This window comes from Sinocyclocheilus rhinocerous, unplaced genomic scaffold (assembly GCF_001515625.1).
Source record: "Sinocyclocheilus rhinocerous isolate Xijiao unplaced genomic scaffold, SAMN03320098_v1.1 scaffold1534, whole genome shotgun sequence".
Classification (NCBI taxonomy): domain Eukaryota; kingdom Metazoa; phylum Chordata; class Actinopteri; order Cypriniformes; family Cyprinidae; genus Sinocyclocheilus; species Sinocyclocheilus rhinocerous.
In genome coordinates this window covers 715,403-733,747 of record NW_015638992.1, presented here as the reverse complement: position 1 = coordinate 733,747, position 18,345 = coordinate 715,403, and the positions used below count along the sequence as shown (strand labels likewise).

At 35.3% G+C, this 18,345-nt stretch overlaps 1 protein-coding gene across 1 annotated transcript; it reads right to left on the bottom strand.

The window, feature by feature from the left end:
• Positions 1-2,355: 2,355 nt before the first annotated feature.
• On the bottom strand, positions 2,356-17,611 carry acss2l (acyl-CoA synthetase short chain family member 2 like). The gene is made up of 18 exons (XM_016566475.1): positions 17,212-17,611; positions 16,927-17,122; positions 13,244-13,335; positions 12,993-13,096; positions 11,346-11,418; positions 10,604-10,679; positions 10,084-10,165; positions 9,797-9,934; positions 8,687-8,857; positions 8,397-8,530; positions 7,095-7,227; positions 6,476-6,532; positions 6,291-6,371; positions 6,095-6,203; positions 4,730-4,798; positions 3,424-3,600; positions 3,264-3,338; positions 2,356-3,182 (listed from the first exon to the last, which is right to left on the bottom strand). The coding sequence occupies exons 1-18, from the start codon at positions 17,369-17,371 to the stop codon at positions 3,055-3,057; spliced, it is 2,055 nt and encodes a 684-aa protein (XP_016421961.1). The 5' UTR covers positions 17,372-17,611; the 3' UTR covers positions 2,356-3,054.
• Between the last annotated feature and the right edge of the window lie 734 nt (positions 17,612-18,345).

The following is an 18,345-nucleotide window of genomic DNA, read 5'->3' as shown; positions in this document are numbered from 1 at the left end:
ATCCATCCATCTATCTATCCTATTATCCATCCATCATCCATCCATCCATCCATCCATCGTTCCTTTTATCTATCTATCCATCCATCCATCCATCCGTCCGTCTGTCCGTCTGTTTGGCCATTGCTTATTGTTGTTCTTTCTGTCTTTGCTTTCCTTTCATTTCTCTCTTTCATATAATTTCTCTCTATCAACACAGATTGGCAGAACTTTGAATGATTTTACAGCTGTAATTCAGTATAACAAAGTGCAAGCCAGTGTTTGTTCTTCTCCCAGCAGAAGGTGAAGAGTCTGCGACAGCAGATCTGGAGCCAGAAGACTTGAGTCTTGCAAGATGGTGTGTGTGTGTGAGCGGCAGATGGCACAGTCGTTGTCGGGCTGCTAAACCTTTGCACACTCTTGTTAAGATGAAGGGTCTTGCCAAGATTAATGTTGTCATGGTAACGGCACCACTGCAGCCCAAATAGATGTCATGATATTCAGATGCAGATTTTTCTCGTCTTGCATCTGTTTGTACAGTTATGTCAACTCAGTTTGCTTCATTCAGCCCTCAAGTGCATCCATAAAAACAAATATTGCACACAATGCAAAATTAATTTATATCCACCAGACCAGTAATGATGATATAACACTAACATTCTGTTACGATGTATGGTGTGTGTGTGTGAGCGGCAGATGGCACAGTCGTTGTCGGGCTGCTAAACCTTTGCACACTCTTGTTAAGATGAAGGGTCTTGCCAAGATTAATGTTGTCATGGTAACGGCACCACTGCAGCCCAAATAGATGTCATGATATTCAGATGCAGATTTTTCTCGTCTTGCATCTGTTTGTACAGTTATGTCAACTCAGTTTGCTTCATTCAGCCCTCAAGTGCATCCATAAAAACAAATATTGCACACAATGCAAAATTAATTTATATCCACCAGAGCATCAAGAAAATGTCTGTGATAAATCCTGGTAAACACATTACATAACAGTTCAATGTAATGATGATATAACACTAACATTCTGTTACGATGTAAAACTCTTAAGAAAAGACTTCTTATTTATAGATCTTATTTAAATCGTATGATTTTTTAAGCTCTTGTAATATTACACTGTTTCATGGAAGCATCTGTTGTGATGGAGCTTAAACAGGAAGAAAAAGGAGATGATCCGATCAGAGCTTGAAAAAACGATCTTTTGATAAAGAACAAAATCTTCCATTGCTTGTGAACATAGAAAGATTAAGATCTCAGCAGAACACAACAGGACAGAAGTGCTCGATGTACAGATAGAGAGGGGTCAAGGGTGTATTCTTCTCAACGATCCACAAGGGGGAGTGTGTGTGTGTGTGAGTGTGTCTATATGTTTGGCTATTTGTGAGGGCCATACATTTCGACCTAACAAATTAAGTGAAATTTTAAAAACTAGGATGGTATATGATATTGACGTGCTCTTTACTATTGAATAGCTCATAAATCAGTCAAATCATGTTTTACTTTAAATCTACTTTCAAATCGACAGGTTTGTTTTAGGTTAAGGTTTAGAGTTGGGGTTTAGCATAAATAAAATTATTCATTATTAAAATGTACCTTCTTTAATAAAAATAATGAGTAATGAAAACTTCAGGGAAAAATGACTCAAAGCAATCTCACATTAAACATATTAATAGTCATAAATATTTTGTTGTTGTTGTTAAAGGGGTCATTGGATGCCCATTTTCCACAAGTTGATATTATTTTTTAGGGTCTTAATGAAAAGTCTGTAACATAGTTTGGTTAAAATTTCTCAATGGTAGTTTTTGACAGTTTACTCTGTCAAAAACAGCTCTTTTCAGATCAAGCCGTTTTGTAGCATTTTCCTTTAAATGTTAATGAGCTCTGCTGACCCCGCCCCTCTCTTCTGAGGGACTGTTTACTTTAGCTGCATTCATCGTGAAAATTGCTAATTAGCACATTATTAGGAAAGGCGATTTGCAAAGATTCATTAAAAAAACCTTATACTCACTTCTTCTGGAGGTGAAGCTGGATCACGAATGATTCGCGCGAACATAGACGCATTTATGTAGATCGGGGGCGTATTCCCTTCAGAAACAAACGTGATTCACTGCGTCTTCAGCGGCTCAGATGACGCATTTATGTAGATCGGGGGCGTATTCCCTTCAAAAACAAACGTGATTCACTGCGTCTTCAGCGGCTCAGAGTGGATCTTTATCATTATAGGGTGGTTGTGTACACACACTGCCAACACACATTTCAGTTCAAACAACTTGTAAAAGTGCATGTAGCATCCGATGACCCCTTTAAAATATGAGCTTTATATACATATTTCAACAAAACTGGCAAAAACAACAACTTTTAATAAATGCAAATAACTAAGAGATATATGCTTTATTTCATAAAAACATAAAACAGAAAAGTGCAATTATTACTGTTAAACTACTTGGAACTAATATTTCTGTCAAAGTAGCATTAACAACTGGTTTTGTAAAAGCTTATTCATCCAGGACAAGACGCCATGAAAAAAATTGCACATTTCTCTAACAATTGTTTAATATCAAATAAAATTGGAAGAAAAAAAAACATAGTCAAGCCTGCAAGGTTCAAAGTTCAAAACGAAAATTTCTAATATTGCTGATCTCTTTTGAGAAATAAAATAACGAAGTGATTTTATTCTCCTGTTGTGTACTATAAAAATGGTTTAAATGATATGAAATAATTTAGTGAGAGAAACTGCAATTATGGATGCAATTAAAAGCAAATGTAAATACATTTTTGTGGCACTGAAAAACATCACAAACAAACCAAAAATATGTACATAATATATCCCCTGACAGAACAGAAAAAAAAGTCAATGAAACTCTGACTGAAGTGAGAAGTTTAGTGTCCAGAGGTGAGGTTTCATGAAACACTTCATTTAGTGATTGTTGTTTGTTTTACCTGATTCACGAAAGGAGTTACACCCCATTAGATGTGATCTAGGAGAACCAGAGCCCGTTCTAACCCAAACCCAAAGTCCTTACCACACACAAGGTGACACACAGAGCCATCAAAAGGGATGGATCATAGCTGAATTTACGCTGCCGCCTCACATCTTTGGCTGAACAGCACATCCACGACCTTGGGGTCAGCCAGGGTCGAAAGGTCACCCAGGTCTTTTTCATTGTGGGCGATTTGTCGCAGAACTCTTCGCATTATCTTACCTGCAGGAAGGGATGAAAAGCTTGAGTTTAGGATTGAAAGCAGAGATGTGGGTAGAAACTGAAAATGCAAGATCCCAGTACCTGAACGGGTTTTGGGAAGCCCTGGAGCGTTCTGGATGAAATCTGGGGTGGCGATTGGTCCGATCTTCTCCCTCACTGAATGAAAAACCCATGTTAGTAAGTGCGGAATAGATACAGATTGCATTTTCTGTCAGTGTTTAATGTGATCATGACCTCTGACCTTTTCTCTTTAGTTCCTCCATCAGCGTGCGGTTGAACTCTTTGTGGTCTTTCAGAGTGACGAAGCAGTACAGACACTCTCCCTTCACTGCATGAGGCCGACTGACCACCGCAGCTTCAGCCACCGACGGGTGTTCGGTCAGAGCCGCCTCCACCTCTGCTGTGCTCAACAAATGACCTGAGAGACGAGACACTGCTGTTCAAAAGTCTGGGGTCTGTATGATTGCTCTTTTAAAGAAATTAATACTTTTATTCAGCAAGGATGCATTCAATAGGTCAAAAGTGACAGTAAAGACATTCATAATGCTACAAAAGATTTCCATTTCAAATCAGTGCTGTTCTTTTGAACTTTCTATTCATAAAAAATCCTAAAAAAAAAAAAAATGTAACATTGTTTCCACCAAAATTTGAAGCAGCACAACTTTTTGCAACATTGATATCGGAAATGTTTCTTGAGCAGCAAATCAGCATATTAGAATGATTTCTGAGACTAATGATGCTGAAAATTCAGCTTTGATCACAGAAATAAATGACATTTTTAACATCTTTTCAAACAGAAAATAGTTATTTCGAACTGTAATAATATTTCACAGTGCTACTGTTTTTACTGTATTTTTGATCAAATAATTGCAGCCTTGGTGAGCAGAAGAGACTTCATCAAAAACATTCAAAAATCACAATGTTTCTAAACTTTTGACAAGTATATACTGTACTGCATATATATATATATATATATATATATATATATATATAAGCTGCTATCTAGTACTCTAAAAGATAACTAAAGCTATTTACTATTTTAATAAATGTCCTGTTCTGTGTTTTGCACATATTTTGTGTTTCATACATGTTATTTCACTTAGAAATATGCCATATTACAGACGTTAAAGCAACTGTATGAAGTTCTGCATGTAGTTTTATGTATTTTTGCGACTTTGAAGCCGCCTACAGTTAAATAAGTGGAATTCACTGTCGTCAATATAGCCTATTACTGTCGTAATTACAGTGGATAGCTGTACATGCACATTTGTTGCTGCCGTAAAGCGATCCGCTGTTTTCGTGGAATTTCGTACCCGCTCACTAAACTGACATGCTTCCAGAACAGACGTTTGGGAAAGAAACAGAAGCCATTCACCTTATTAGAAGCCAGTGTACCATCAGAATGATTTGAAAAGTGATATTTCAAGGTAATAAAACAAACGTCCAGTTGCTTTAAAAGCCTCTCGAATGCTGAGAAGGAATGAGGAAAATGAATATGCCGTCTCTAACCACCAGGTGACAGCACTGAAGCAGAATCTCAATCTCACCAGAGACGTTCAGCATGTCATCGATCCGGCCGGTGATCCAGTAATATCCATCCTGGTCTCGCCTGCAGCCTGAGGACAGAAGGACCCTCGGTTACAGTAACTGTTACATACTGCCATACGATACAGCAACAGCTCATGCTGTAAATAGTGACTGCTGAAGTTTGGTGACGCTGCTGAAACAGCCACATGGTGACTGGTAATGTATTAAAAACTGAGCACACATGACAAATACATATTAAGTAACTGCATGTTATTCAGTCAGATTGCTTTTTGGATGTAACCTGTAAAGTAGCGCATTACTTTATTTTTTTGTATGGAGTAAATGTGCAAGCAATGCATAATGCTTTGCATTTAACTGAGATGAGATACAAAAGTCCATATAAAATATGTTAATTGCAAAATTCATCATAATTTGTCGCTTTCATTAGATGTGATTTTAATTTGATTGCTTTCTGGAAGAAACATGTAAAGCAACCTTACATTTGGATTAACATCATAATACCTAAATTACTTTTTCTTAATTTGTAACTTGTCTGATATTTATTTAATTTATATATATATATATATACAGTGGGTACGATTTTTTTTTTTTTTTTTTTTTTTTTTCTGGAATAAATACATTTTATTTTTTTAAATAGATGTGTATGTGAACATAACACAGTAAGATTGGAATACATTTTGAAATATATTTTGGCCTATGAAATTTGAAACGTATTTTACTAAATGTGACCCTGGACCACAAAACCAGTCATAAGGGCCAATTTTTTGAAATTGAGATTTATACACACTAAGCTTTTCATTGATGTATGGTTTGTTAGGATAAGACAATATTTGGCCGAGATACAACTATTTGAAAATCTGGAATCTGAGGGTGCAAAAAAATCTAAATATTGAGAAAATCACCTTTAAAGTTGTCCGAATGAAGTCCTTAGCAATGCATATTACTAATCAAAAATTAAGTTTTGATATATTTACCGTAGGAAATTTACAAAATATCTTTATGGAACATGATCTTTACTTAATATCCTAATGATTTTTGGCATAAAAGAAAAATCTATCATTTTGACCCATACAATGTATTGTTGGCTATTGCTACAAATATACCCCAGCGTTTTGTGCTCCAGGGTCACAAATATACTTCACTGAGCATCACTGTTTACAACACATTATATATTTAACATATTTTGGCAAGAAACAAATATTTTTTTGCCATATGGATTTGCAGACATAAGAGAATGTAACACAAAATTCTATAAATTAGCAACAATGAATCATAATTAATCACTTTTGCAAAAATGTAACATTCCATTTTCAAAAATAGCATTCACCAACACTGGTTCTGATATGTTTGCGTTGCTACATTACCATCTCCTGTCACATAGAATCCTGGGAATTTTCTGAAGTAGGTGCTTTCAAAGCGTTCCTGATTCCCGTACACACCCCTCATGATTCCTGGCCAGGGCTTCCGGAAAACCTGAGACCAAAACATCCGTTCATGGTCAGAGAATAAACGCATGCAGTTTGGAAATAACAGCTGGGATAACTAGGATGAAAGTCTCACCAGGTATCCCTCCGCCTCGCCCTCTAGTTCTTCTCCATGTTCATTGAGAATGGCAGGCTGGACTCCAAAAAATGGGCACGTCTGCACAGAGAAGACACTTCAATATCAGAGTCATCCATCCCCATTTTTAACAGTTTCATAAGACGTAAGATGTAATACGTCAAGGTGATTTTCAGGAGACTCACAGCAGATCCAGGCTTCAGTGGTGTAGCAGCTGGAAGTGGAGTCAAAACATGGCCACCCTGCCGACACAACAAACGTATTATTAGTTGAGCATTAGTGAGTATTATGTGACATTTTATACAAGCAATAATGCACTTTGTGGTAAAATTCTGATTATAAAACGAATAGTTCTAGTCCTTGATTCTGATTGGTTGAGCCGCGTTCGAAGCTGTTGTAAATTACTCTACTTTGTTTACGTTTGTGTGTTGCTCGGCAACCACTTTGTTGCAACCACAACCGTTTCTGAGGAACTACATTGTTTGGCAGAAGAATAATGTTTTTATTATCATTACACTTTATTTGCTCTGTTTTATTTTGTGAAACCTTACTACGTATGTGGAATAACCGTTTTATAAAAGCAATAAGCCCCGTGAAGCCGTGGTTTACAGTGAATTTATAACAGCTAAGGGGGTTTTAGGCACTCCGCTCCACGTCGACGCCCCTTAGCTGTTATAAATTCACTGTAAACCACGGCTTCTTGGGGCTTATTGCTTTATTTTAACACAGTTAAAGGGGGTTTTAGGCAACTTTATTCAAAAAAAAACTTGTCTTGTTTGGTTTTGATAATTGTAAATGTTTTACCGTCTCTGTTTGCCAGAAGGTGTCAATAACCGGACAGCGCTGCTGACCCACAACATCATAATACCAAAGCCAAGCCTCTGGGTTTATGGGTTCACCAACCGTACCCAACACACGCAAACTGGACAGATCATACCTGACACAGACAGACACAAGATTACTCACATAACTAGTTTGCAATATTTGTAGCATATCTCAAAACAGACAAAAACCATCCATGTCTGAAGCACAAGCTGTATGTTGTGTAAAAAACAATATTTGCAGAAGGTATTTTTTCTAAAATAATTTCTGTCCAATAAGTGGCGCTAAACAGTCCCTGCACTATCACACCACTGAGAGATGACATGAATGTGCGAGTTCAACACTAACTATTCAACAACATCTCTACCAGGTCACCGCAGGACTAGCTTGACCTGTTGCAGTATCTTTAATGAGTCAAATAAAACATCCGGAGATTTGAACAGTGCTCAGTGATGGCTTTGGTTTTCTGAGGCCTCCAGCGCCCCCTGGAGGACAACCATTTGTATAATATAATAATAGTAATATTTATGTATATAATTATTAATTACTATTATATTATATGTTTTTATCATTATAATATCATTGGTGTTATTATTATAACATGTTAACAATAATTATTTTAATGTAATTTTATTTAATAATACTAATTGTTATTAATTAATAATAATAATTGTTTATTTAATTTTTCTCTGTTAGGTTAGGGAAAAACAATATTTGTACAATATTTGTAAAAACAATCATTGTAAAAATGATGTATCATACTTTAATCATAATAATATTTGTGTGTGTGTGTGTGTGTATAAAATATTTATAGCAATAAATGTGTAAAATAAACTAAATTTTATTTATTTTAGAAATTATAATTTTTTACCATTATTGTTTCATTTTTTTTTCTTTTTTTTTCTAAAGCACATTAAGTTTTCTGATTGGGTGTGGGTTAGTTTATAGTACTAATATTTAGATTATTAGACTTCCTGTGTAATTGTAAACCAAAAGGTTTAAAAACAATACTAAACACAAGTTTTCTGTGAGGGTTATGTTTAGGGGTAGGGTTACTTCAGGGGATAGAAAATCGAAAAATATGCTCCGTATAAAAACTATTACACCTATAATATATATATATAGTCCCCGTAAAGCATATATACAGTGTGTGTGGATACACTACGTTATGGGGACAAAATGTCCCTACAAAGATGGCAATATCCAAAATCCTTGTCCTTGTGGGACATTTTTGGTCCCCATGAGTGCGTGTGTGTGTGCGCGTGAGAATGTGTGTGTGCTCACCGCTGCAGTGGTTCTCTCCCGTATTTCATCAGCAGTCGTATAGCAGTGGGTGCGGTGTAGAACTTAGAGACTCCGTACTTCTCAATGATCTCCCACAGTCTGCCCACATGAGGATACACCGGCACACCTTCAAACTACACACCACATCACACTCATTCAAACTGATGAATCTTAGATCAAATTGACTTCATATATTTGTAAACGACAGTAAAAGCTATGCTGAATTTTGCAGAAACATGTTCACAATTTCCCAGTTTGTGCAAGTAAATATTCTGCATCATATTTCTTACCAGCACGCTGGTGGCGCCGTTGGCTAAAGGGCCGTACGTGATGTAGGAGTGGCCTGTTATCCAGCCAATGTCTGCAGTGCACCAGTAAACGTCATCATGGTGATAATCGAAAACATATTTGAAGGTCAGTGATGTATAGAGCATATATCCAGTGACGGTGTGAAGGACCCCCTGTACAGAAATGAAGGAATGAATACTAGCACACTGCTTAGTGCACACTGTATGTGCAGTATATACTGCATGCTGCCTACTAGGGATGTAACGATTCACTCAACTCACGATTCGATTCGATTCACGATTTTGATTTCACGATTCGATTCAATTCACGATTTTTTATTATTTATTTTTTTTTACAAAATGAGATTTAAGACAAAGAATTGCGATTTGTTTAGCATCTCAACCGATTTGAATCGTCACATATTTGAATCGATTTTCAACCAGCTCGCGGTTAATCGTTACATCCCTACTGCCTACTCTTTTATTAAAAAAAATAGTATGTGAAGCAGTATGTGCTGCTGAAACCTCTCTGAACAATATCATACTAAAATTGTTGTCACATTAATTCATCATGTGGTGTCCAGTTAACATACTGGAAATAAATATTGCCGTTTTGCAATTTTTAGACAATGTTTGATCAAAAATACTTTTACCAATTTTTGGTAAAAATTGTGAAATATTATTACAATTTAAAATAACTGTTTTCTATTGTAATTTATTCCTGTGATCAAAGCTGAATTTTCAGCATCATTACTTCAGGCTTCAGTGTCACATGATCCTTCAGAAATCATTCTAATATGCTGATACGCTGCTCCAGAAACATTTCTGATTATTGTCAATGTTGAAAACAGTTGTGCTGCTTCATATATTTGAGGAAATTTTTTTTTGATTGAATGTAAAGTTAAAAAGAACAGTATTTATATGAAACAGAAGTATTTAGTAAGATTATAAATGTCTTTACTATCACTTTTGATCAATTTAATGCAACCTTGCTGAATATAAATATTAATTTCTTTCAAAAAGAAAAATCATACTGAGCTGAACTTTTGCACATTAGTGTGTGTATGTGCTGTACTGTATATAATACTTCTATATTATATAAATTCTAGGTGCCTTGGGTTTTCCGGTCGAGCCGCTGGTGTAAAGTATGAAGAGAGGATCTTCTGAGTCCATCCACTCCGGTTCACACTCGTCTGACACACCGTCCATCAGATCATCCCACCAAATGTCACATGATTCATCCCACGGGGTCTGGAGCACACACAAAAGAAACAACAGTATGGTCATTAATTTAAGTGCTGGATATAAGAGAATTTAAAATTGGCTCTATTTTATTTTTTTGCTGCTAGAAAACCATCATATACTGTAAGTAGTCCATACAACTTGACCGTTTGACCAACCTGTAGTTTGCTGGAAGCATCAGTGTTTGTTCTGAAGGCATGATGTTTGACCACCACACACTTCTGAACACACGAGGCCATGCTGAGCGAGACAGAGAACACAGTACGTACATAAAATCATATTTAAAAGCAAAAAAATTTCCATATTGACTGTTCTAAGCTCTTATGAGTAAGTGTGAATAATAATAGTAATGTTTTCATCATGGCATTATGTAATTTATTGAGTGATACCATCAAAATTCATAAATGATTAATGTGCCAAATCAACGACATCATCATGCAGTCACATGTTACAAATCCACACCCGTGTTTGCTCTATGATGCGTATGTCTCATTTCACATGTTGCCATGGTGAGTTGAAGCGAATGGTTCCAAACTGTGCTGTTGCTCGGCAACCCCTGACAGTCTGTGATTGGGTGAGTGCTCCGGTGTGTGTGTGTGTGTGTTTGTAATGGACGGGTGAGAGGTTGATGTAAACAGAGGTTCCTCTGATAGCAGAGAGCAGCAGACAGGGACAAACCTCTCCTTACAGCGCTCCACAGCTTCAGACGCAATCTTCTTCAGATTGATCAGCTTGTCACCTCTGTAAACACCATCTGTAGAACACATATACACACACAAACACAGAGAGAGAGAGAGAGCAAAAACACATGAGATGGGAAGACAAAGAGAGGTGAGGAGAAAGATGGACTTTAGGATGATGCACAAGATTTTATCAGTCCTTTAGGAAACAAATGTTTTTATAAGGTTGCAGGTTGCTATAATAAAAATATTATAAAATATATATATATATATATATATTTTATAATATTTTTATTATAGCAACCTGCAACCTTATAAAAACATTTGTTTCCTAAAGGACTGATTTTATATTTTGTTATACATTTTATATTAAATTTTTTAATAAAAAAATATATAAATACATTTCTTTTTTATTTTTCTCCATCCATAAATCTGATTTCACATTTACCTGCACCAAAACGTCACAAAAAAACTTTGGTGCATCATTTTTTTCATGACTGACAGACCTGAATAAGCCACAAAATGTGATTCAGGCTTCACTCAAGCCCAAAGGGTGACTACACAGGATTTCCGGTGTTGTAAACATCACATCACATCACTTGTCACATTATCTTATCACTAACTGTATTTCAAGCTTATCTGTAACAGCTCATTGTGAGCTCATCTACTAAACAACCCCAATAAACATACAGTCAGTCTAAAGATCCAGACCTCCACCTTAATAAAACACTTAGTGTTACCTGCTGTTACCAGGATGTTGCACTGAGCATCCACGATCCTCTCGCACAGAGACTCAGACGAGAAACCTGCAAACTGAATGAGGAAGACAGGAGAGAGTTAAATGCTTTTGCATATGCTCAAGATAAATAATATGGATATCTGAGGTTCCAATACAAATGAATACAATTACAGTTTGGCTGAAATGGTGTCATCAAAATAGAAGACAGTTGGGTAAAATGTGCAAATATTTTACAGTATTACGGGTTTACTTATATATTTTATTTTTATTTTTTTTTTATATATATTAATAGTAGTATATTTAATATATTAATAATATTAATACTATTTTGAATAAAGAAAAACTATTAAAATCTTACCTATATTTTCTGTTCAAATCTTCATTCTCACTTTTTTCGAAATAATTCCCATTATTCATATATTTTGTCATTCATATAAACATATGTAAGGTAATATCCTTCAGAAATCATTCTAATATGCTGATTTGCTGCTTATTAAAAGATTTATTCTTCTTAATATTATCAATGTTGAAAACAGTTGCTGCTTAATATTTTTGTGGAAATATGGATATCTGAGGTTCCAATACAAATGAATACAATTACAGTTTGGCTGAAATGGTGTCATCATCCAAACTTAAAAACAGGCTTTGATATCAGATATAAACTACCCTGGAAAGCACTCGTGTGTTATTTTTAACACCATCTATAACCTTTACATGGTTAAAGAGGCTTGGCGGGCAGAAATAGACTTGGCAGGGTAAATGAGGCTGTACTCATTTCATGCATATTAATGATACCGTGCTAAATACTGACCCGAGTTTAAACTCTCCTTCAGACCATCCTCGACAGATGATAGAGCTTAAAGGTGTAGATCACCTAAAAATTCAAATTTGCTGAAAATGTACTCATCCTTACGTCATCCAAGATGTAGGTGAGTTTGTTTCTTCATCAGATTTGGAGAAATGTAGCATTACATCACTCGCTCAGCAATGGATGCTCTGCAGTGAATGGGTGCCGTCAGAATGAGAGTCCAAACAGCTGATAAAAACATCACAATAATCCACAACACTCCAGTCCATCAGTTAACATCTTGTGAAGCCAAAAGCTGCATGTTTCTAAGAAACAAATCCATCATTAAGACATTCTAATGTCAAACCGTTGCTTCTGACCAACTGATGTCTCTCACATCAAAATCCACCGACATATTTGTTTTGGACTGTTTTGGCTTGTAAATGGTGCTTGATATGTGCATATTTCTCTCCTGAATCAGACAAGATGACTTTTTCACTGGAGAAAACAATATTATGGATTATGGAATTTGTTTTCCACAAACATTCAGCTTTCTGCTTCTCAAGATGTTAACTGATGGAGTGGAGTGGTGTGGATCACTAGTGGATTATTGTGATGTTTTTATCAGCTGTTTGGACTCTCATTCTGACGGCACCCATTCACTGCAGAGGATCCATCGGTGAGCAAGTGATGTAATGCTACATTTCTCCAAATCTGATGAAGAAACAAACTCATCTACATCTTGGATGGCCTGAGAGTGAGTACATTTTCAGCAAATTTGCATTTTCAGGCGAACTATTCCTTTTCAACCCAGAATATTTATTTAATGTAAAACTACTACAGATCTGTAAAGCTGCTCACCACTATCGAGTGAACAGCTCCGATTCTCGCACAGGCCAGCATCGTGTACACCAGCTCTGGAATCATGGGTAAGTAGATGGCGACTCTGTCTCCTTTCTTCACACCTGGATCACAGAAATAAACATCAATGTAAATCTGAAAGCATTAAGAAAAATACTCACGTCAGAGGTTCAGGCTGAACGCACTAACATTGCATTTGCATTCTAGAAAAGCTGAGCAAACTCAAACCCAGAGGAGGAGGATGGTCTTACCCAACAGCTTCAATGCATTGGCACATCGGCACACGTTTCTCAACAGCTGGTTGTAGGTGATGGTCTGGTGATGATCAGGTGAGTTTCCCTCCCTGAAGGAAACATTGATCAATATTAAACCATTAGGAAATAATGGATTCATGGCCTTCATTATGCAATACAGTGTGCTGGCCTCTTGAAGATACTTTAGGCTATTGAACACATTAGGCACATAAATCCAAAATTTAATCTGCATTTCAGATGATTTTGCAATTATTTCCAAAAAGTCTGAGACCGAATGTGGAAAAAAAGCTTCAATTTTGCATTTAATACATCATGACAAATTGTATTATCAGTAATTTGAGTGAAAAGTTGAATGCAGTGTTGTTATTGTTAACTAAACTAAAATCGTCAAAAATAGTTTTCATTAACTGAAAAAAATATGAAATAAAACAAATATTAGATGAAAAACTTACACTTAAAAAGCTCAAATGAAAATGTTGCATTAGCAAATAAATGGAATAAATACGATTACACACTAAAATGACTTTTATAGTCATTTTACTTTTATATATGATATTATTAATATTAATAGTAATACTACAGTACATATAATAATATTATGTATAATGATATTAAGCAAATAGAAATATTAAAAAACAAAGACTAATAAAAATGACAAAAGTGCAAAACCAAATTCCCCAAATTAAATTGAAAACTGAAAATTACCAAATTCCAAAATATTTTAATAATAATTGAATAATATTAATAATTCAATATTAATTCAAAATATTAATAAATGCTAGAATAGTATAAAAAAAAAATTTAACATTTGAACAAATACATGATTTAACATGTATTAATAGTAATATTATATATAACATTGCTATGTATGATGATATTAAACAAATATAAATATTAAAAACAAAAACTAATAAAAATGACGTGCAAAACAAAGTTCCTAAAATCAAAGTGAAAACTGAAAATGTAAAAATTAAAAATATTATAATAAAAATTTAATAAAAATAATAATAATTCAATAATATTAATAAGTGCTATAATAGTATATAAGGAATACTAAAATAGTACTGTTTGGAGAAAAAAAAAATATTTTAACATGTATGACAATATCTCACACTTTTTCTTTAACAATAGCATTATTTTGCTCCAAAAAGCATCTTGTGCTTTAATGGAAACAAATAAAAAATAAATAAAAAATTCTGTTTGAATGAGTGACATGAGCAGCGACACTCATTTACTCACATCTGAATTGTCATTTAGAAATAATGCAGAATGTGAAACAATTCGTCTTTGGTTTACGCCATAATATTCATTTGTTGTCTCAAATCCTAAAACTGTTTATTCCCACAGTGAATTTAGACTTTGATTGTCAGTGTGGTCTCAGACTTTTGGACCCCACTGTACGCGTCTCATTTTTACAGGAATAGGGCTGTACTTTGGCTCTGCTGCCTGCATTAGATTTGGACTTCCGTCAGCTGTGCGTTTGGCCAGTGGGCTTCACTTATTGCACAAGTCAATTAAATAGATTGTAATATGGCAACATGCCTTGTTAAACCGCACTTTAAACTTAGAATTTCACATTTTCTGAAGACAATGTGCTTTTTTGTGCAAGGGTTGCTGCTTTTACGTTAGTAGCGATGTGCAAATTCATGCAACACAGGGAACATCGTGACAACGCAAATCACCATGAAAGCTCTCTGCTCGGTTTACTGTGCATCTGCACCTGGCCGTCCAAAAAAGGAAAGACCATGATGGACTGCTGACAGGACGAACAGTTTTTAAGCAAAGCGACCCCTTAGGTATGAATGGATGGCAGCGTAAAGAATAGACGCTGATCTCTGAGGTTGCACATTGCATCATATTTTGTGTATATGTTTGAGGATATGTATTGCCCATATTGCTTTTACGAGCCTGTGTGAACTCCTGTGTCCTCCATTAGCACTTGATGCTTAATGCCTAACTGAAGTGTCGCCTCAGCATGGTTCACATGCTTCAGTTCTTGGCATCTGTTAGGAGACTCTCTGCCAAAACTACCTCATGTGTATAATATAAATTATATGAATATAAATATATACATGTAAATATTTTCGAAATATATGCTGTATGTGTGTGTCTTTATATATACATAATAATATACACAGTACACAACATGCTTCAGTTCTTGGCATCTGTTAGGAGACTCTCTGCCAAAACTACCTCATGTAACGTGCCAGAGAAAGACCGTCTAGACTATAGACTGTAAGAACTACAGCCGCAGGAATCTGTCCTCATAACACGCTTCTGTTCACCCATGCAAACCTGTTCATCTGGTATTATTAAAATGTTTTGATTTAGATTGCCGCAGTTATTTGCCTATTGACCCAAAATCTTAATATAGAAAAACTAAATTATATTTTGCTTAAATAATAATGCTTAAATTGCTTAAACAATTACATATATAACGTATACATACAAAGATGCGATTAATCGCGATTAATCGTTTGACAGCACTAATACAAATTTAAGGTGAAAAGAGCTTAATTGCCATTAAAACAATCATAATAATGTTAATGCTCATAGAAATATGTGTTATTTTAATATATGCACTATACAAATTTTTTTCCTTTACAAATTTGGGGTGAAATATGACCTGGATAAGTTTTTGTGAGATGGTAGTGTTAAATGGTAATGTAAAACAGGTGATTTATATATGACTTGAGTGGTTCTGTATATAACAGCAGTTACATGACACCCCTTGTTCCACATGACTATTAATACTTCAGCGCATAGCTAACATGACAACAATGATTATTCTGAGTGTTGCTGAAACATGTCACCTGTATACAGTGTGACATCAAGCGAAAATTGTATCACTTTGATTAAATACTGGAAAGAGTCATAGGGATGTTCCTGAGAAGTTATTAGGAATTAACATTCGGATGACTTCTCATGTGACATTCATGCAGTTCTTACAGGAACCATCTTATTACTCTTTATCGTATGTAATCAAGGTGTTATGTGATAGCTGATGTCAAATGCAGGTAACATGGTTCAATAAGACTCATAATAATCATTGTGCCCTGCCATGTTTGTCTAGAAGAACAGGAGCTCTTGCCGAGCCCTACAAGTAAATACTTACAAAATCATATTCTCAACATTAAAAGTACGGACTGAACCTTGCAAAAATGCATTAACTCGAAACAATTTAGACTCTAAATTAAAATGATTATTTAATTATATTAAATTATATATAATTATAATTTAATGTATTTATGACCATGTTGCAACCTATAATTACTTTAATGTAAGTATAATATTAATATTACTATATATAATAATAGTATTAAACAAGTACACATATTTAAAAAATGCATAAAAGCGCATAACAAAATTACTAAAACTTAAAGTAAACACTGGTTGAAATAAAAGCCCCCCCCCCCATATTTTAAATACATGTTTTAACATATATTTCAGAATGTCTCTGCATTTGTCACTCTTTTTTTTGACAACATAATTTATTTTAATAAAACATTCTTTAGTGAGCTTGTGGAGAAACACATGCCAACAAGTGCTGCTCTTTTGCTTTGACTTTGACACAAGCAGCAGGCCTCAAATGCATCAACTATTAAATCAGATCAAGCATGCATTGTGTGCACAGAGGTCTCTGTGCATCATTGTATAACACTGAGAACATGTTAGATTACCAGTAGTAAGCCACTTTCTCTCCCAGGTTCCTCTCATGCACATTTCGGTCAAGGACGTTGTAGCAGATGTTGGTTTTTGCTCCCTCCATAAACTTGATGTAAATGTTCCCCTTGTTGACGTCAAAGTTATACTGCAGCATCTGGCCTGACGGAGGCTTCTTCCAGTAAAACTCTTGAGCAACATCAGCCCAGAACTCTGCAATGCATGGTAAATCAACACTTTTACTGCATTATCTTACATTGGAGTGTCCCTCTCATTTATATGCATGCACAATTTTATGATACCTTCAGGCTCTTCTGTAGACTTTTTGTATAAAGCAAGATATGCATCAAAGTCTGGCACGTGTGCATCAGTGAACAGGCCATCGGATGGATGGTAAGTCTTCTCCTCCGGCTCCTGAGGTCCTGGAACGACCCTGTTGGTGGAGACTGAAACTGGAGACATTTCTCAATCCTTAAAATCTGTGTCAAGATAGATGTCAGTCTGGAGATGAAGCAGATTATTGTGGCTGTGCATGTGGTGGCCACCCTTTAATCATGCCCAGTCTGCTCAGCACCGCCTACACCAATCAGAGCGCTCCATTCAGCACTCCTACTTTTCCATTGGCTGAGCGGCTGCTCGGCTGCTGATCCCACTGCAGAGGGAGGCGCAGCACGAGTCTGACGGATGATCTGCATGTTTTATGAAACACACACACATAAGGTTTATTTGGCTGTCATAATGAGGACATATCATTGACTTCATATAAGGCTAGTTGTAATGACAACAAACTAACACACACACTAACCCTACAAGAAGACAGGGTTAGTGAAAAAAAGTGATTTACTCTTGAATAACTTTTACCGTTTTAATTGAATAAATGAAAATAAGTAAATAAATCAATAACAATAATAATAAACACACTAACCCTAAATGAAGCCTTTTTGCATTTTTTTGAATAAAAGAAGTTATTAACTTGTGAAAATTTGTTACAATTATAATCAAAAACATTAAAATAAAAAATAATTATGATAATAGTAACAGTAGTCATGACAACAAGCTAACATACACACTAACCCTAAAAGAAAAGGTTTTGCATTTTTAAAGTAAAAACATTTACTTATGAATAACGTTTAAATTTTGATGTAATAATAAGAATGACAACAAACTAACACACATTAACCCTAAAGCTTTTTCATTTTTCTATTTTTTTACAGTATATTTTATGTATTGTAATATTTTTTTTAATTATAAGTCTTCTCCTCCGGCTCCTGAGGTCCTGGAACGACCCTGTTGGTGGAGACTGAAACTGGAGACATTTCTCAATCCTTAAAATCTGTGTCAAGATAGATGTCAGTCTGGAGATGAAGCAGATTATTGTGGCTGTGCATGTGGTGGCCACCCTTTAATCATGCCCAGTCTGCTCAGCACCGCCTACA